Source organism: Nycticebus coucang, chromosome 9, assembly GCF_027406575.1.
Source record: "Nycticebus coucang isolate mNycCou1 chromosome 9, mNycCou1.pri, whole genome shotgun sequence".
NCBI lineage: Eukaryota > Metazoa > Chordata > Mammalia > Primates > Lorisidae > Nycticebus > Nycticebus coucang.
Window position 1 is genome coordinate 109,122,600 of NC_069788.1, and position 21,000 is coordinate 109,143,599.

The 21,000-nt window shown below is 40.0% G+C and overlaps 1 protein-coding gene and 1 pseudogene across 7 annotated transcripts in view; both read right to left on the bottom strand.

Annotated features, from left to right (window-relative positions):
* Nucleotides 1-21,000, bottom strand: part of GPATCH2L (G-patch domain containing 2 like) — a 143,658-nt gene that overhangs the window by 58,837 nt on the left and 63,821 nt on the right. For 2 of the 7 annotated variants that reach the window (XM_053601945.1, XM_053601946.1), the window contains exon 10: nucleotides 6,084-16,971. The exons of the other annotated variants lie outside the window; for them this stretch is intronic. In XM_053601945.1, coding sequence (XP_053457920.1) covers nucleotides 16,811-16,971 — 161 coding nt within the window. In that variant the 3' untranslated portion in view covers nucleotides 6,084-16,810. Of the gene's footprint in view, nucleotides 1-6,083; nucleotides 16,972-21,000 lie in introns of those variants that run through there. 7 annotated transcript variants of the gene reach the window in all.
* On the bottom strand, nucleotides 18,498-20,820 carry LOC128593686 (centromere protein Q-like; annotated as a pseudogene).

Below are 21,000 nucleotides of genomic sequence, written 5' to 3' on the forward strand. Positions count from 1 at the left end.
CATAACTCTATAAAAAGCAACTTGTTAAGCATTTTTGGATGGAAAAAATAACAATAACCTCCACTCAGGGCCGAGGTCAAGAAAGGCAAGTTTCCTTACTGTTAGCTGCTTGATGGTTTTTTAGAGTTCACTCTTACATTACAGCACTTTGAGGGTCCCACTTAGTGGGAGACCTCAGATGAAACTCCATACCTTGGAGTGGGCCTGCTTTACTCCTGCACCCACCCCAGTCGTCCCAATAGAAGCTCAGAGTAATCGGGGCTCAGCAGAATCTTCTTCACCTTAAGAAACTCAAGGGGAAAGATGGCTTTAATCTCACTTGCTTCCTAACCTTTAAGCTTTCCCATCATTTCTATCTCTATAGAGCCTTTCATTTCCTGCCATTCATCTGCACATTTGGATTTTTTTGCTTTTTTTTTTTACTCTAGGGAATCAACATTAAAACTCCAAAAGTAAAAGAATTCAGTAAGTGGCAGGATACCAAATTAGCACACGGAAGTCAGTAGCTTTCATAGAGAGAGTAACAACCAGGTAGAAGAGGTACCGGGAAAGAAAAGCGCATTTCCTAGCAGCAAAGAGATTAAATACTTAGGGATAAACTTAACAAGAAAGGCACAAAACCCTATACAAGGAAAATTTTAAAACGTCCCTGAAAAAGTACAAAAATAGACTTGAATAAATGGAAACATATCCTCTATTCTTGAATAGGATGACTTCACATTGTAAAGATGTCAGTTTTCCCTGAATGAGTTAATGAATGTATTCTAATATGGTATCAATAAAACACCAAGATGCCTTTAAAAAATGGACTTACATTATCTTAAATCTACATGGTACTAAAGTTATGTAAAAAAAACGAACATGTAAACATAGCCGGAAACACTTCAAAAAGGAAAAATTACAAAAAGGACTAGCCCTACCAGTCATTAAAACACATCCTGCACTCTGAAGTCTCTGTAACTAAGATACAGTGAGCACGGCAGACAAATAGATCAGTACAACTGAACACAAAGCCCAGAAAGATCCCAGTACACCCGAATCTTGAATACTCACCAGAAAAAGAACATTACTGAGAAAACTGGTATAATTCCAATAAAGAATGCAGTTAATGGGATTGTGTCGATGTTAATTTCCTGGTTTTGCTAATTGTATCAGGGGTCTGAAAGCTGTTCACATTGGAAGCACTTGGGAAATCTACTTTTTCAGGTTTTCAGAAAGGACATATAGAATGTGGAGAAGAGGCTCTGTGTCACACTAAAGGGGACAGCAAAGGGACAGCCATAAATCACCACTGCCCATGTTCCCAGACCTGTCCTCACCGTATTTCTGATTGGTCAGCTTTTGCTTGAATTCTATAAAATATATATCTTTATAATAAAATCCATTTTGTGCTAAAAATAAATAGAATTTAAAAAGTAATACCACTCACAAAAAGTTGTTGTTTTTTTTTTTTTCTGAGACAGTCTATGTCGCCCTCAGTAGAGTGCCATGGCATCACACCTCACAGCAACCTCAAACTCTTGGGTTCAAGCGATCCTCTTGCCTCGGCCTCCCAAGTAGCTGGGACTACAGGTGCCTGTCACAACACCAGCTATTTCTTGTTGAGGTTGTCGTTATTGTTGTTTAGCTTGGCTCGGGCCAGGTTCGAACCTGCCAGCCTTGGTGTACATGCCTGGCGCTATCATCCTTGTGCTACGGGTGCCAAGCCACAACAAGTTTTTTGTTAACCCCCAAAATATATTTGGTTATTTTCAGTGGTAGGGTCTTTTGAGGTACTTAATCTGTAACGATAATGGAAACAATACTTGCTTCTTCTATGATAATTGGTATATTCAATTTCTCTCTTTTGAAGACATTTTTGGCAAATTATGCTTTCCTAGAAACTCATCCATTTAGTCCAAGTTTTTAAATTATTTGCATGAGTGAGTTGAGCGAAATATATTTTGCGACTCAATGTATACCGTATCTAGTAATTCTTCCTTATTTTGTGTTTTTCTTCTCTAGAAATGTTAACACTTAAATGTTACTACATATTTTTAAATCAGCTCTTATTAATTGTATTTTCCCATTTTTCTAATTAATCAATTTCTGTTTCTTCTTGCCTAAAGATTCATTTTGTTGTCCTTTTCCTAATATCTTAAGTTGTATTTTTGTTTTGTTTTATTTTAAGACAGAATCTTACTCTGTTGCCTGGGCTAGAATGCAATGGCATTGTAACAGCCCACTGCAATCTCAAATTGCTGGGCTCAAGTGATCCTTCTACGTCACCCTCCTGGGTAGCTGGGACTATAGGCCTACACCATCCTACTTTGTTTCCTATTTTTTATAGAAATGGGGTCTCAAACTCCCTACCTCAAAAGCAATCCTCCCACCTCAGCCTCCCAGAGTGCTAGGATTACAGGCATGAGCCATCATGCCCAGCCTTAACTTGTAAGTTTAAACACTTGTTCTTATTTTTCACCATACACGTTTCCCTCTGAGCACTGCATTATCTGTCTCTATCTCATAAGAACAAGTTTACTTTTTAGGTATAAAATAATGCTTTCTGTATGATTGGCATTTCCTGTTCAATTCAAGAATCGTTGAAGAGCTTTGAAACACGGTAGATTGCAATGGGCATTGTCTTCGTGCTTTAATTTATTGCATTTTTATCAGCAAATGACATCTGTATTACTTCTCCGTTCTGGAATTATGAATTTTTTTCTATATGTGCTAATACTATGTATAGTCAATTGGGGGAATGCTTCATGTATACTTGAAAACAAAGTGTAGTTACCATTTTCAGGGTAAAATCTAATACATACCAACTAGATCTTCCTTATCTCATTTAAATCTTCCTATATTCTAATTTTTATTCACTTGATCTGTCATGAACTGATAGAGTAAAATTAAAATCTCCACCTAACACCTTATTTATTTCTTCCCATATCTCCTATAGTTTCCGGTATATAGTGGTTATTCCGTTATTTGGGGATATCCATGTATGTTCTATCTTCATTGTGAGTTGTACCCTTAGCATTATCTAGTTCTCTTCCTTTTCTTTCAACTCTTTTTTCTTAAGTTCAACCTTGCCTGTACTAAGGCTACAAATTGTTTTCTTGTTTGTGTTTGCCTGGTTCACCTTTGTTCTACCTTTCTGAATCTTACAACATGGAATTAGCATTTGCTGGACATTTCTGTCTTCTACTTATAGGTTAATTTACTTTTATTAACATGACAAATACATTTGGCCTTCTTCTATGGTTTTAAAAATCCTTCACTTTTGTGGTTTGGTTGTGTGTACATGTGCTTTTTCTCATAACTGGCGATCTTCGTCTTCTAGTGATCATCTCTTTAACGATATTTCCCTCTAATCCCTGTAATTATCTATTTTGTTAGTCAATATATCCTAATTTCCTACTATGAGCAATGATAAAATATATTTTCTTGCCTTAGCTAATATTTTAATAATGAAACATTAAAGTCGCTTTCCTATCTCAACATACAAAAGCTAGGCTGTATCTCCTAATTCAAAACACTGGCCAATCAGAAGCTGTTCAGAAAAAAAGTTGGCCAAAAACACACAATTACTTCATGTTTGCAGAGTTTGAAGAGGTTTAGCTAACTTTAGCTATTTACAGCATGGTATTAATGAGACCAAAATCATGGAATCAGAGCTGACTTCGTGTGAGCCAGCTGGGTTGGTTGACTCCTATCAGTATTTTCTGCAGGCTTCTAGTATCAAAGATTATAAAGGCGCGAAGTCTAACAGCTATGAATGGAGCGACACAAATGTATCGACACGGCTGAGAAACAAAACCCAAAATGCTTACCTGGTAGTTGATAGGAACAACTCAGTTACTGAAGAACTAGGAACTAAACCATCATATTGTGCATTAACTTAAGTTGATGGTTCAAAGGAAATAACGTCAGACTGGTACCACGCTAGAACATGGAAAGGAATCAGTCGGCCATGATATAAACTGGTATCTCCAGTTAAGTTTTAATCTACTCTTAAGCATGTCAGTAGCTCCTACAAATAGGTGGCTCTAGTTGTACTAGGGCTGTCTAGAAAGTATCCAGCCATGTATGTCTATGTTTCATAGCACCTGACTGGATGCTTTCTGGACAGCCCTCCTGGTATTTCCCAGGGTGATCAAGACAACACAAACCTCTTCTCATCTCAGTCCCAGTTTTGTGCACACAATGGGCCAGCTGGGTAGGGTTTCCGTGGAAGCTCCCTGAGCTCAGCAGGGAATCCTACCACAGCTCTCCAAATCAACCAGCAGGCCTGGGTACCAGGACCTTCACTTCTTGTCTCCCGTCTACCTCTCTCTGTCCTTTGTCAGCTTAATATGCTGACCATAACAAAATACTTGCAGCGCTTTGAACAAACTATGCTCTTTACCCTTAGAGGATTTCATCTTTTCTTCACTAACTCCTGTTCATCCTTCAGGATTTGGCTTAGTGGGGTTTGGGAGCTTTCTGTTTTTTGTTTTTTTAACTTCTTTCTCTGCTCAGTTTAGGTTAAAGTGTTATGTACCTTGCTGCCAAAATACCCTGATATTTTCATCTCAGAATTCATCGCTCTAAATTGTAATACTTGCTTTTCTTGTCACTTCCTCAGAAGACTATGAACTTCATGAAATCAGGGATGTCTTTCGTCTCTGCACACTCAGCTCCACGCAGAGTGCTTGGCATAAAATGTGTTCTTTATTCATCTACTGAATAAAGTGACATTTCTAAAAGCCAGAAGTGTTAAGACAGCTTCTGCAGGCAAAGAAATGTTTAACAAAATGTTGAAACCAGTCGTTTACTACCATTAACTCAAAACACATCCTCCTGGCTTAGGAATCAGTTGTGGGCCTTGGTACACAAAGGAAGAGACCTTTTTATCGCTATGGGTTTAGATTTTACTGACTTGTATTTGCTTTTATCATTTTCAAAAACAAAAACAGGTTGTAATAAGAGGGTGTCACAGAAATTGACTATTTCCTTTGAATGACTAGGCATAGAAAAGGATGAGCCCATTCACAGCTGCCTAAAGAAACAGACTACCAGGAGCAACAGGCCAATGGCATCAATGGGTCTCATCCGCACGAGGCCCTGGGCCCGGGGGCCACAATTTGTTTCATATGTACGTGGGCTCCAGTAGTTCACTTGTATTGTGAAAACAGGCAGGAAAGGTATTGACTGGGAACAGACACTCTTATATCAAATAGACTTGAGTTCAAATCCTGGCTGATACTTAAAAGCTATGTGACTCAAACAAGTTAATCTCTAAATGTAAGCATGTTTCATTGCTTTAAAATGGATTAATAAAAGTACCTACCTTAGAGCTGTTGAGGAATAAATGCTGTTTGCAAACGGCATATAATAGTCACTCAGTAACTATTTACCATTTTTGTTACTAAGGACGCAGGATAGGGTCCTAATGGTGTCAGGAATACTGTATCTATATGACTCAGAAATCCTGCTTTAGGGCAGCTAGCCTGTTCCCTAAGAGGTGCCTGAGGAGGACTAGCTTAGCTAGTGTTCAATAAATTTAGATCCACCTACTTTAGATTTAGAATCAGAAACCAGTGATTCAAGGAAGCCAGCAACACATGGGGCCCACTCTGGTAAAAGTGGAACCCCTACATTCGGTTCCAGGGGCAGCACACACCGATGATATGATATGGGAAATCAAGTTCCACTTCATTAGTAGTAGGGCTGGTGCCTGAAACCCCAACAGAAGTTCTCTGATAAAGATCCAACATGGAGCCCAAGGTCAAAAAAGGGCGAGGAAGCAGGTCAGTCTCACCATGTAAAACCAAACTAAAATATTTTCTTGCTTTTTTTTGAGACAGTCTCAGTAGAGTGCTATGGCATCACAGCTCACAGCAACTTCAAACTCTTGGGCTTACGTGATTCTCTTGCCTCAGCCTCCCAAGTAGTTGGGACTAAGGGTGCCCACCACAATCCTTGGCTATTTTTTGATGTTGTTGTTGTTGCAGTTGTCATTGTTTGGCAGGCCTGGGCCGGGTTCAAACCCACCTGCCTTGGTATATATGGCCAGTGCCCTACCCACTGAGCTACAGGCACTGAGACCCAAACTAAAATCTTAACAGCACCAGAAAGTCAAAGAGTGAAGAGAGCATTAGATAGAAGAGGCTTGACAGAGCTCAGGAAATCTCATCCCCAAACACTGGACTCCTTGGTATAAAGAATATTTCCAATTAAAGACTCTTAGAGACTAACAGAACCCTGGAAGAGACTTTCCCTCTATCTGCACAAACTGGACTGACCTGATCAAAAGGTCAAAGGGCACAATTGACTTTCCTTCCTCTCCCTGTTATCGCAATATATTGCAGAATGCAACCAGACCTGCCCAAAGTATTTTAAACACAATACCTGTCTCTCAGGTTAATTTACAAGTCAATCTGTTTCCCCCATCCATTCATACTCCCTAGAAAAGTTTATAGCCCCTTAACAGAATTACCTATTTTCATTTTCCTCTCTTTACATCTAAAAGGCATGTATAAAAAAATATCTGAATTTCACTGGGATGTTGGGAATCACTCGGTGATTTCTCCTCATACACATGGTAAACAAACCTTTCTCTTATTAATCTGCCTTAAGTGTGAGTTGATCTTTCAGCAAACTTGGAGGGGAAAGGACAAGTTTCCCCTAACCCTTACAGTTTACACAGTCGACAGAATCTCAAAACCTCTCTGTTCTAAAAGCTGCAGGGAGGAAAATCAGAACCCTAACTAGATGGCAGCATGATTATGATACCTTACTTCCTAGTTAGACTCCAGTTGAGCAGATAGTAAAGGATTGCTGTCCTTTCCAAATTTAAAATGAATGAGAGAAAAGTTTTCATGAGTGAACAGTCTTACGAGCAGCTCCGGTATTGTTCTATTTCTTGGTACTCTGTGGTCTGAATATTCATATTGATTCCATCCCCTCTCAGGAATTATTATTATTGTTGTTCTTTCGTTGATTGTCTCTCTGTGTTGTTTTTGTCACAAAGAGGGTTGTCGGGTGAAACGTGGGCCTAGAACCCTACAAGCCCAATGCTCAAATCAGCCCTGCCTTCTCTGTGCCCACTCCAGGCTAAACCTGGAAAATTACCACCTAGTACGAAGAGGCACTGGGTTGAGTTGCCTTTGCAATAAATATAATGGCTAAAAGATGGATACTTTAAAGGACTTCTAAATTTTCTTTAAAATTTGTTTAGAGATCTCTTATTTGAAATAATTGCCTTATTTGCATTAATAGAAGAATTAGATTGAAAGAAAGACACAGAATGTTCTGGCTAGCCTTAAAAATTCTCTTGACAAAACTGAAGAGTAAATATCTAATCTAAAATGAAGATTTAAAAGAACGTCCTTTGAACACTGCCCCTGTGGGCATACTGACAGAGGCCAATTTACCTTGTGGCCTAATGGTTAAAGTTCTGTGCTTTCACCTCAGTAGCCTACGTTTGATTCCCGAGCAGGGAATGAGCCTGTTCTGGTTTGATATTTCTGTAACTTTCTCCATTCATTGGTTCTCTTCCCTTCTGTGCACAGCTTTTGCTTTCCTGTATTCTGCAGACATATGGGGCCTTTAGATATTTATGTATGAATGGTCAGCTGAAAAACTGGGACCCAGAAAACATGGCCATACAAAAATATTGTGAGCTACATGTCGTTTATGGGTGTCTAGACTTTTCTTTCTTGGAGGTGCATTTGTGCCTCTTCTAGATCTTGCAAAAACTGTTCTCTATTCTTTAAAGACACCTCTTGCTTCTTTGATGAGGTTATAACCTTGGTTAAGGTTTATTAGTTTCACTTAAAAGGATACGTTAGAAGTTCAAAACCAAAATGCCAGCTGTTTGTGCTGAAGTTTGCTCCATTCATCTTTACTCCTTTCTACTCCTTCCTCTTTTCCCAAATCACTGGTGTTTTGGCCAAAGATGCCGACTGTTTAAGCTGTATTTAAGTAAGGCAAATGCTGAGCTGTAACCAATCCAGCTATTTCTATTATCTGTATGTCACTTTCTTTTTTCTGTCCATGAATTCCCTCAGCATTAGTCTTTTTCAACCTCTTCCAGTTCATCTGCCCAATTTCTGAACTGCTCTTTGCTCTATTTAAATTGTTAAACTTAATTTTTATTATTAAGTGGTTCAAGATAAAGCTCCCGGAGTCTCCCAGGAGCACCAAGAGTCCAAGCAAGGTAAATGCTGGACCTTTTGTCTTTCGCTCTCTCTCATTACAACTGAGGCTTGTGGGTAAGTTCCCTCTTAGATTTCAAAATGCTACAGATTTGTGTTTTGAGCAAAAAAAATTTTTTTGACCAAATTTTTAATACTAACTGAATCTAGAAGTTATGAGAAACTAAACTAGGTCTGGATCAGACTGGGTCTGATAATAAGCTTAGATCCAGTTAGAGGCCTCATATGTCCGACTGGGTCAGGCAGAAACTAACAGTAAATGTCAATATGACAGGCGGTGCTAACTCCAGCTTTCAGGAATTCAGATTTCTGTGTTCTATCCTTTTGCTCCTTTGTGTGTTTGAGTAAGGAAAGATCATTGCTTAAGTTGGTCTTGGAGAGCTGGGAACCAAAGTCAAAACTGAAGGTGAAGTAGGATCCTTTTTTTTTTTTTTTTATTGTTGGGGATTCACTGAGGGTACAATAAGCCAGGTTACATTGATTGCAATTGTTAGGCAAAGTCCCTCTTGCAATCATGTCTTGAAGTAGGACCCTTAAGTTCTGAAGAACTGAGTAGGCAACCTCCTGGGGCTGCCTGACCTGGACATGTGTAAGTATCAGGCCCTGAACGTGGCAAAAACCGACAGAAAAGGCAAAACTTTACTAAAAGGAAATTGTTGCCCAGCTAGTATTTGCTTAAAAGCAGTAAAATAGGTAATTAACAATTGCTAATCTGAATTTAAAAAAAACAGTAATATATAAGAGCCAGCAAGTAAAATATTTTTATAGAAGAACCATTACAATGGCTTCTGTCTGTGTGTCTCTATGGGTCTTTACATGTCATTTGGATGTGATATTTTACTACCATATTACATAAAAAGAGCTCTAATTAATTAGCTTAAAATAATCATTGTTTAAATCACGTTTTATCAAGAAGATAGAAACTAACTCTAATGGTTTTTAGTTTCCCTTAGTGCATTAAGGAGGAATGGCAAAGGAACTCCTGAGCATGCAGGTATCCACTGCAGGAATGGAGGCAGCAGCGGAGACAGACCAACAGTCAGTGCTGGCCGACCTGCCAGCCATCCTGCCCTGCCTGTGGAAACTAAGGGCAATGTAGAGAAAAACCAGCAAAGCGAAGAAGTCTAAAAAGAAGGAAGTAGCTAGGCATCATCCATATCATCAATGAATCCAGCAAGAACCATCTTAACGGTGGCAAATGTAGCAGCCAGGTTTTAGCATAGTGGGTCTCAGCCCCAGTTGTACATTTTTAAAAAGACTGAAGCCTGTCCCCACCTCCCAATCTGATGTAATTGGTCTGTAGTCTAGGCAGGGAATTAGGATTTCTTAAAGCTCCTCAGGTAACTCTCATGTGCAGCCAGGGGTAGAAACCACTGCTTCAGAGGACTGCAGAATTAACAAGAGTGCAAGGTGAGGGAGGGCAGGCAGTATACTTTGGTGGTGGTCTGGGGCTTGAAGGGTTGAGGAAGGATATTTTTGTTTGAAGGAAGAGTCACTGAACATGTATAAACGCAATGCTAAGTGTGCTGTTCTGTGAGAGGCCGCAGTGAGATTGAGCAAGGCATCTTCTGGGCACAGAAAGGAATAGTCCTGGGCAGGGTAGGCACAAGAAGGCAGAGATGAAGGGTGTAAGTAAGTGGGAAGTTCTGCCACAGACTGTTACCTAGTGGGAGACGGGCTGAGATGAGCTGCTGAGGTTGAGAGGTGGGGGCAGAAAGGGTTTAGAATGGCCAGTTTGCAACAGCTGCTGACAACAGCGGGGGGCTGACTGATCAAAACTGACAGCATTCAAATCCATGCCATGATTTTGAGGTGGCATCAGTTTGCATGGTCATGAGTTTTTTTCCATCACCCCCTGGGAGAAGCAAGATGTAGAGTCTATTTACAACAAAATGGGCACTGGTTTTGTGTCAAAGCTGTTTTTAAGTTCTGGGATATTTTCTTTCTTTTGCCAATTAAAAAACATTTAAATGAGGGGTCTGCAAGAGTCAGATTAATGTTTAGAGAAAGAAAACATTAATTTACATTGGGGGGGGGACAGAGCTCACTCTGTGCCCTGGGGTCGTCACAGCTCACAGCAATCTCAAACTCCTGGGCTCAAGCCATGTTCCTGTCTCAGCCTCCCCAGTAGCTGGGACTACAGGCACCTGCCACAATGCCTGGCTAATTTTTCTTTGTTAGTCTACAAACAGGGTTTTGCTCTTGCTCAGGCTGCTCTCAAACTCTTGAGCTCAGGAGATCCACCTGCCTCAGCCTCCTAAAGTGGTAAGACTACAAGCGTGATCTTTTCTCAGACTTGACAGTAACTAGTAACACTCACATTTTTGGCTAGAGGTAATTTTAGCTGGTATTCAACTTGGAAAAGAAAAATTACATGATGTTTTAAAAGATTGTAAAAAATGACGTGAGAGCTAGTCTCCACACATGAGCACCCAAGGAAACAATACTAGAGACCCAGCATATCTTTGCAAACCCAGTGAACTCTTCAGCCACCCATATTCCTAAAAGTCACAACTTGGGTGCCTAGGTTTCAGCAACATCAGGGCCCAGCCTAATTAACACAAATAAAATATTATATAAAGAAAAACTGGTTGTGGTTTATTTTCAAACCTCTTTAAGATTAGATATCATAGTCTGAAACGTTGAACCCATTAAGTCTGACAACAAAAAATAGCATGGTATTGCTATTGGGTCTCCAACTCTGCAGAATCACTAGCTGAAATCTAAAATAGGGGTAACTACAAAAGATCATGTAAAAATCATGGGAAATTGATTTTTACACACTCTGAACTACTGAGGTATTTATTACACACCCATGTACCCAAAGTGGTTTCTCTTCTAATTGTTTTTTCATTTTTACAAGTCATGTATCATATACATATATATACACATACACAGAGAGAGAGAGAAACAGAGAGAAGCAGAGTCTATGTCACCCTCGGTAGAGTGCTATGGCATCACAGCTCACAGCAACCTCCAACTCTTGGGTTTAAGTGGTTCTCTTGCCTCAGCTTCCCAAGTAGCTGGGACTACAGGCACCCGCCACAATGCCCGGCTATTTATAAGCCATATTTTAAAGGATTTATCATTATCATGCTGGAAAATACAGGGTAAACTCAGAGGTGGAAGTGCCTTGCACAAATATTTTTTACTGTCCATTGTGAAAAAAACTATCATTCATAGACTACAAATGGCTATATTTTTATCCATTTTAAAAAGATGATTTCCACCCATATAAACATGGCTTTGACGGCATTTTCCTCCATATCATCCTTCCTCGGTATTTCCAGAGGATTTTTCAGGAGTTTGTGGGATAAAAACAAATATGGGAAATAAAGACATGAACAGTGTCTGCAAAGAATCGTACACAAAACATCTCTTTACTTATGGAGGGGATATAGGAGCCCCTCAGACCTTAGGAGGATATAGTACATTAAAACTTTTTAACAGTGGCAAAGCCTATGGATCAAAACCTTTAACATGCACCAGAGTCCCCTGGAGGGCTTGTTGAAAGCTCGGTGGACCTCATCCTTGGAGTTTCTGATTCAGCGTGTCTGGCGAGGGTGAAAACATGCTGATGCTACTGGTGTAGGGACCACACTTTGAGAAGCCCTGCGGTACGAATCTCCCATCTCTTCCCCTTGCTTTCCACTTCTCAACCTTGCCAAGATTCCTTTCCTTGTTGACAGGATCTATTCCATTCTTCAATACTATACTGGAAGAACATTTATTTCCCAAATCGGGCAATTTCACCAAGTGTTCATGATGTCTATTACAGCAGCAGGAAATTTTCTTTTTCTGGCCATGATTCTGTTTTGCTGGGCTTGTTAAAATCTTAGTGATCAAGCGGCGCCTATGGCTCGGTAAGTAGGGCAACAGCCCCATATACTGAGGATGGCGGGTTCAAACCCAACCCCGGCCAAACTGCAACAACAACAAAAAAGAAATAGCCGGGCGTTGTAGCGGGTGCCTGTAGTCCCAGCTACTCAGGAGGCTGAGGCAAGAGAATCACCTAAGCCCAAGAGCTGGAGGTTGCTGTGAGCTGTGACACCACAGCACTCTGCTGAGGGTGACAAAGTGAGACTCTGTCTCTAAAAACAAAACAAAACAAAACACTGAGTGATCCACGTTTTCAGCAATACTGCTCATCTTCATTTCTTTCTGATGTTGCTCTTTCCAGGCATCTGACATTCATCTTTTGTGATTTTAATATCGGAGAAAGCATCTCTGAGCCATTTGCATTAGTGCTTGATGGTGGAACCCATCATTTTCTTCACCTTTTCCCTCTGTACCAATGTTCTCATGAGGCAGGAACCCATCCTGACCGTAGCCAGTGACAGTGACTCCGCTAACCATCCTGACGGGAGACTGGGAGATAAGGACATAACAGACAAGTAAAACCGGCAGTTCAAGGGTTAGCAAAGCAGCCGCCAACAGGCGGAAACCGCTTCTCTCATCCCTCCGAACTATGCCTCCAACTCGACTGCACCCCTAGTTGCTGCGGCAAGCCACCTCGCTCTCATCTGGCTCAGGCAAGGTTCGTAAAACACACAGGACACTGAGTGCAGCTGCAGCCTCTAATGCTGAGATTTTTACAAAGCCTTCTCCCCACAGAAACAAAAGCGTGGGGCTTGGAACCACAGTAATGAAGCCCAAATAAAACAAAAACCTGAAATGAATCCTGCATCACCAGGAGTCTCTACCTGGAGCCAGGGTGGAGAACGCATCACGTCAGTAATGACTGTGCCAACCTAGCTCCTCGTCTCAACACTAACTTTTTCAATTCCAAGTGACTTAGCGAATAACTCTGCCCCTCTGCTCTGCAGCACCCCCACTTCCCGGGCTGCGGGACAGATGCATGGATGTATCCCAGACTCCAAAATGCAAAGCTGTATCAGATTGACTTATTTGGGATTCCCAATGAGTTTAATACTTGTACTCAGTGTTGTACTTAACAAAGGATACGTCAGAATCCCAGACGAAGATGCTTTATTTTGGCTTTTGGTAAGTTTGTCATAAAAATGGCCTTGTTTGTAGCCTATATCATAGCCCAACAAAGCTATGTCCTCTGAAATTTTCAATTGCATTGATTTTTAAAGAATTCAAGGCTAGGCCAGGTGCAGTGGCTCACACCTGTAATCCTAGCACTCTGGGAGGCTGAAGTGTGTGGATCCCTTGAGCTCAGGAGTTCAAGACTAACCCAAGTAAGAGTGAGACCCGTCTCTACTAAAAGTAGAAAAATTAGCTGGGCCTTGTGGTGGACATCTGTAGTCCCATCCATGTGGGAGGCTGAGGCAAGAGGATCACTTGAGTCCAGGAGTTTGAGTTTGCTGTGCTATGACACCATGGCACTCTAACCTGGGCAACAGAGTGAGACTCTGTCTAAAAACAAAAAAAAAAAAAAAGAAAGAAAGAATTCAAGGCTAAAATGTGGCCTATTTTCCAATTATCTAGCCCTTAGTAAAAATTATACTCTACCCCATCCAAATTTGGTACCAAGCAAGCAGCTGTTAATTTCCTCTTCTAATCAATTCTTACCAAAAAGCAACGTAAGAGGTTTTGGTACAAATGAAGCTGTTCCTTAAAAATACTGCATCTGAAAAATAATCTCTTCAATTCCCTTAAACTGGTAAGTAAAACCAACTTTTTATGAAAAATTTCTCATAGAAGTAAACAGATAATGTCTTGACTTTTGCCCACGGTAGAAAACACACAGATTAGGATTCAGACGGGCAACCTCTATGTAGTATAGCCAGCTAGGATAAATCAGAACCCTGATTAAATAAAAACTGCAGAACTCGGCTTTAGTTATTACTTCTTAGCAGATCAAACACATGGACTCAAGGAGCATCCTCAAAGTCTAAGTCAAGCTATCAGAGTTTTTTCAACACTGATGACAAAATCTGATTTTTTAATTGTATCTTTCTTTGAATGGTAATAGATTTTTCTTAATTTATAACATATACAGCTGTGCCATATAAAACAAATATTTAAATTGTAAGATTCAAAATACACTCAATTCTAAGTTTATCCTGTGGAATTGGGTAATACAGAAAGGAGAATCCCTTAAGCGTGCACACGCAGCACCTTAAAATGAGGAACACAATTTACAACCCTGTGTTGCAGAGCATGTGTGTGCTTAATATTCTAGTCTCTCTGGCAACTAATTTTCTTTCCATTTATTATAGGTAGATGTTGCATTCTTGGGTGATCTTTGTTGAAAGTACTCAAAATGGGGTGGCGCCTGTGGCTCAGTGGGTAAGGCGCCGGCCCCATATACCGAGGGTGGTGGGTTCAAACCCGGCCCCGGCCAAACTGCAACCAAAAAATAGCCGGGCGTTGTGGCGGGCGCCTGTAGTCCCAGCTACTCGGGAGGCTGAGGCAAGAGAATCACTTAAGCCCAGGAGTTGGAGGTTGCTGTGAGCTGTGTGAGGCCACGGCACTCTACCGAGGGCCATAAAGTGAAGACTCTGTCTCTACAAAAAAAAAAAAAAGAAAAGAAAGTACTCAAAATGTATAGAAAAGCACACCCCAGAAAGACGATAAACATTCACGACATATTGTTTCACAAATATTGGTCTCAGACTGACTCAGATCTGTCGCTGGAAAATAGATTCTAACCTAAGCCAGAGAAAATCTGTAAGTCTGGGATGCTAGTCCTGACCTAGTTATGTGAGTTTGAGCAAGTCACTCAATTCTGTGACTGTTTTCATCTAAAATGACATGGCTTCGTGGTAGAAAGGAAGACTATTAGGCAACATCTTGGCCACCTGACCTGCGGAGGTTTTAATTAACAGCCGGTGAGCATAGGACCAATCTCTGGATGAGATTCAGAACTTGACACAAATAAAAAAAACTAAGTCCATAGATTTCTCCCTTAAAACCCAACCAAGTACGCTAGAAATATGTGCCACAGGTCCCTGTGGGGACTAGGTAAGAATGCGTATGACAATAAAGCGTACCTTCATCACTACAATAATTCACTGGTGCCATTTCATACTCAACAGACATTACATTTTCTACACTTCTATGGGTGCAGCCCATAGGGAAGCAAGTTCAGCCTTGAAACTCTCTGAAGTAGTTCTCTTCTACTACAGGAGAACACGGAGTGATTCTGAAGGATGCTGGGTTGGCTTTAGCACTACCCCTCCCATCCCATGACCTCTCTCTGCCCCCTCCCTCCACCATAGTCCTTGTTAAGAACAATTGACATGTTTTCAATCTTATGTAAAGTGCTGTGTAAACTCAGCTGAAAGTTCCCCTTTCCAACTAGATTCACATCCACCCACCGTCTTTATATTTCTATAAAGAAATTCTATAGTTTCCACTGATAAGGACTATGATTTTTAAAGGGAACATGATAAAGTGGCCCACAATTACATTCTGTGTGGGAAAAAGGGACAATCGCACTTTGGGGAAACGAGGCACTGCCCCACTCAGCACCTATTTAAGACAGTGCAGGAGTAGGAATGGGTTAAAGCAGTGAGCACTCGGCAAACAGCTCCTGTGTATTCCAGCGTACAAGTACTCAACTTGTACAAAAAAGAGCCCTCCTATCAATCAGGCCCTTGAATGACAGACACTCTTAATAATACTTTTTAGAAAGTGTGGTTTTTCTCCAGCAGGTCTGGGCAGTCACCTGTTCCTCATTTTGACAAGGTAGCATTTAACTTCAGGCACGACTGTATATACAACTCTACATGTAGTCGAGCCGTCATAAACACGCCAAGTATAAAGGCATGTCCGAGACATTTTTCCTCCCCAAAGCATGGCCCCAAGAAGCCAGCATTGTAATAGATACTGCTGCCGGGTATTGACCTATAACACTACTAATAAAGTCCTACTTAGGACATAAAGGCTTACACTGGACAGGAAGTATTAATAGTAAGACACAATCCTTTGACTACTTTAAGTCTGCTGTACATCTAAACCAATTTTTCACTACACCAATCTGTGTGTGTCCTCTTTTGGTGGAACACAAACTTTGGGGACGAGTTAAATACAATGCATCTGCTGATGGTCCCGTTAGACCATCTGCAGAAAAGTGGAAGAAGTTCCCAAAGCCCACATTGCTAGTTGCCTCTTTGGGAGGCCCCCATTTGAGAACTTGGTTGATTTATCTCATTGGCACTCTGAGTGAACCAAGACTAGGCTCAAAGGCAAACCTAATCTCCTGCGAACACAATTCCTTATGGGCCTTAAATTTGTTTAGAACTGGCTGCAAATGTGGGGCTTCCTCAAATGATATTAAAAGTGCTGCACAAATGGTATACAAAAGCAGTTACCAGCTTTTTGAGAACAAAGACATGACTGCAAAAAAGCAACAGCTCTGTAAATGGAGCTGCAGGTAAATGTTGGGGCAGCAATAATAATGTAACAGAGCAAAAGATGATCTTTTTGTTAAAAAAAAAACCTGCTGCCTCAATACTTTACTAATTAAAAACAAACACAAAAAAGATCCCACAACATGATTCCTAAGAGAAAGAGTCCGCTGCTGTGTTGGAAGAGGAGTTGGTTCCGGTAGAAAGGATTGGGAATGTCAATTAAGATAGGTAGAATATATAAAACACAAAGTCTAACATTTGCTTCAACACCACCCAGCCAACTCCTGGTGGCTGAAATAGCGCTCTCTAGCTGTATCCAGGGCTCTTTTCTTGGGGCATTTTAAAAAACGCTGCTGTAGTTGAGTCTGTGGCTTTCTCTGCGGCAGAGGTCCTGATCAACCACTCAGAGTTTGAAGATTTCGGGGCTTGTGATGCTGGTGTGGTTGGCTCCACTACATCCGTGTGAGCTAATAAGGTTGTTACAAAAGTGAGGAGGAAAAAAATCAAGAGAAAGTAAATTAGAATAAGACAAATTAGAATGAGAGACACTTAGAAACAAAATTCTCTTTAGTCTTTAGATTTCATGACCTATTAACCTAAGTGGCCACATAAGGTTTCTTTTTTCTCTACAAAAAAAAATAAAGGCAAGATTTAAGTAAGATAATTATTTCTCCATCTGAGAAAATGGTTTTAAGTGAACAAATGAATAAATTCAGTACTGTAAATTCATAACGTAATAAAAACACTTACTAAGCCCTTACGTGACAGGTGCTATTCTGCATAAGCACTGCCTACTGCGATCTTATCTCTTAATGCAAACCCTTATTAGCAGATATTGTCATCTCCATTTTCCATATCAGGAAACTGAGGTATCAAGAGATCAGAGAAATTGTTCAAGCTGGTTAAGAAGCTAGATTCAAATTCAGATACAGACTCCAAGCCCTGTGTTCTTTCTATCATAACCCAGGGCTCCGCTAGGCCAGTATCACCAATAAATACGTACCATACAACAAGGAAAATGGTGGGAAGAAAACATAGGCCCAGTATTTTCCAATAAGGTCACTAAAGACATCCTGGACGGGTAACCATAGCTTGTGAATGGCTGTCCCACCTACTGGAACAGTTACCATTGTGGACTCTGTTTACTGAAGGCCAATTACATTCCCCTGGTCACTGTGACAACCAAGTGTTTTCTTCACATTCTGAATGCCCCTGAGTACAGAAGTACAAACCACCATCCTCACTGCCGCGTCTATTTAGAACAATCATAATTTAAAATATGGTAAAATCTAGGAGAATTTAGATTTTTACCCTGTCACCCAGTAAGTCCACTCCCCAGAATATAACTTAGAATAGTAACTTTCAAATTGTGTGTCATAAAATTAATTCAGTGGGTTATGACTATTACTTTTTTCCTCAGTGGAAAAACAAACAGAAAATATTAGCGTATACTTAGGATTTATTTCAGATTTACATGTATTTCTGCATATATATCCAAACATGCATTTCTTACCATGGATTCATGAAACATGTCTAAAAAGCCATTGTTCCACAGCATATATATATAAGAGGGCAATAGCTTTCAAAGGTTTTGGAACTTCAACCAAAGCGGCAAGAAATACATTGACAACTCAGATGTTTCTTTCTCTCACATACACACACTCACAACAAACTCATACACATACAATTACTCACAATTAACTGATAATAAATTTCCCAAAACTATAACTATCATATGTTCACCAAATCACAGTGGTAAAACTGTACCCTAGAAAAACTTCCTTTATTGCTATTTTTTATTATGGTAAATACATATAAAGTTTACCATTTTAATCATTTTAAGTGTACAGTTCAGCAGCATTTAGTTCAATCACACTGTAGTACAGCACGGCCATCACTACTAATCTATCAGTAGAACGTTTCTATCATGTCAAATGGAAACACCCCTTCCCCTCCTCCCCAGCCCCAGGGAACTACCATTCTGCTTTCTGTTTCTATCAATTTGAATATTCTAGGGAGTTCATAAAAATGAAATCATATAATATTGTTTGTCCTTTTGTGTCTGGCTTATTTCATTGAGCATAATGTCTTCATCCATATAGTGTAGAGGCATGGACACCATGCTTGCAAAGGACAGTTACTGATTCATTTCTTCATGAGGGTTGTGGGGAAAGACCACATGAGGAAAGAACGTGTGGGGAGAGCACGTGGCAATCCTTACGCACGCAGCCCTCCCATGTAATCACCCTCACTCTCCACACCTGTCGTACATGTCAATTACCTTAACTCTCCACACCTGTTGTGTATAACCTTAATAAATAGGCCGCTGCGAAGGGGGCTCGGGGCTACCCTGCAACTAAGGTTAGCCCACCGCCAGCAAGCTTGTACTTCTAATCCGTGTCACACCTGGTTCCTTCCTGCGGCGACCGAGACTAGTGCCATAGGGGTCACGACAATATAGCACGCATCAGAATCTTTTTTTTTTTGTAAGATTTTTGATATATTTACGTAACACTTTATTCACACACACACATATATATAATAATTATACATTGGGAAAGGTTTATAAGAAAGGGTTTTTTTTTTTTGGTTGTTTTTTATTGTAGAGGGGATGAATGTGCTACGGTTCCTTTTAAAATAATTTTCTTAAGTAAAGATATGCTTTCATGACAGTAGAAAATAAATCGATTCAGTTACCTACCAAAGAAATAAAATATTGATGTTACCTCCTAAGTTAAACATACCTGGCAATTCTTAACTACTTTCCAAAAAGACTAAGGAGCGAGGTAAAAAAGTGAGGATTTTCCATCTTCTAAATGATCAGGCGGAAAATACAACCCGTCAGCTACAGAATTAGTAATAGCAAACTCCAATGCTTTTCCATACTAGGTACTGTACATAATTTACACACCACAATTCCACGTTTAACCAATAAGTGAGTTCCATTTAACCCTTATAAACTATTAGGTCATGCCTACTATTCTTTTTAATGGCTTTAGGCAAGTCATTGCAGACACAACAATATAAATGCGGATTTCCTAGATGTGACAACTGCTAAAAAGAGTTTTCAGAACTACATTGGATACTAATGATAGACCTACAGAGGCTAATTTTAAAGTGCCTATCAGGGCATAATAAATCCTACAGAAGCCTCAGCCTCTGCAATATCATCATAGGTTAATAGCTTTATAAAAAAATCATAAACGTTAATATGGGACAATCTAAGAAAAAAACTCTTCAGGTGGCATCCAGTTTCTTACAGGCTTCTTCAATGAGCGTTAACATGTTCTTAATCTGGGAGGAATTATGAAGAACATCCAAGTCCTTTAGAAGAGCATTCTGGTTTGGAATTAGTGTCAACATTTCTTTCCGAAGTGTGTGGGTGCTTTGAGACTTTTCTGAGAAAGTTCTGGACACTACTAATACCATTTGAAGCACTTGTTTTAGTGTCTTCTCTTCCTCTTCTACCTCACTTTCCAGAATTTCACTTTTGTTCTTCAGACTCTGAATAGCCTCAGTCATCAATTCTGCAGTCTCTACCATTTTTTCTATTTCTTCCTGCAATAATGCCAGACCTTCTTTCTGAGCTTGCTCCCGAGCCCTTTCCACATCCAGTAGACTTGACACCTGAGTTAAATCCTTCAGCTTTTCAGGAGGGACTTTCAGGGTTTCACAGAGTTGTAGCAATCTTTTTTTTAGTAAGTTGAGATGATACTGTATTTCTTCTTTTTCTCAACTACTATTACTCAAAATTGTTATTATTACGGATTCCATTATTGTTTGCAAATGCTCTCTGCTACTCTTTGAAAATGGTTACCAGGTTTTCCTTTTGTTGGGTGCTATCTTTATCTGTTTTATATTAGTATGCTTTGTTTGTCCTTCCGAAGACAGATGGTTTGAATGACTTTTATTTCTTTTTCCTGTGTTTCTAACCTTTTTCTCTGACAACTCTTCATCATCATCAGTTTTTCTTTTTGAATTTCTTTTTAACTATTGAGACTTTTTCTTGGAAACATGTGGTTTACCAGGCATCTTGATCACTAATTTCTCAGAAACCCTTCTGGGAGCCACACTCAGGATAATTCGCGCCAAAACAATCCAACACGGGAGCAGATCTGGAGCCACACATCAGAATTTCATTCTGAATAAAAATGACTTTCAGGCTGGACAATATTCCATATATGTGTAGATACCACATTTTGCTCATCCATTCATTTGGCAATAAACATTGGAATTGTTTCCATTCTCAGGCTAATGCTGCTATGAACATGTGTGTACAAAAATCTATTTGAGTCTCTGCTTTTAATTCTTTCGGGTATATACCCAGAAGCAAAATTCCTAGATCATATGGTAGTTTTATGTTTAATTTCTTGAGAACTGCCATACTGTTTTCCACAGCAATGCCCCGTTTCCCATTTCCACCAGCAACACGCAGGGTTCCCATTTCTCCATATCCCTGCCAACATGTGATGTTCTGTTTTTTGATATACCATCCT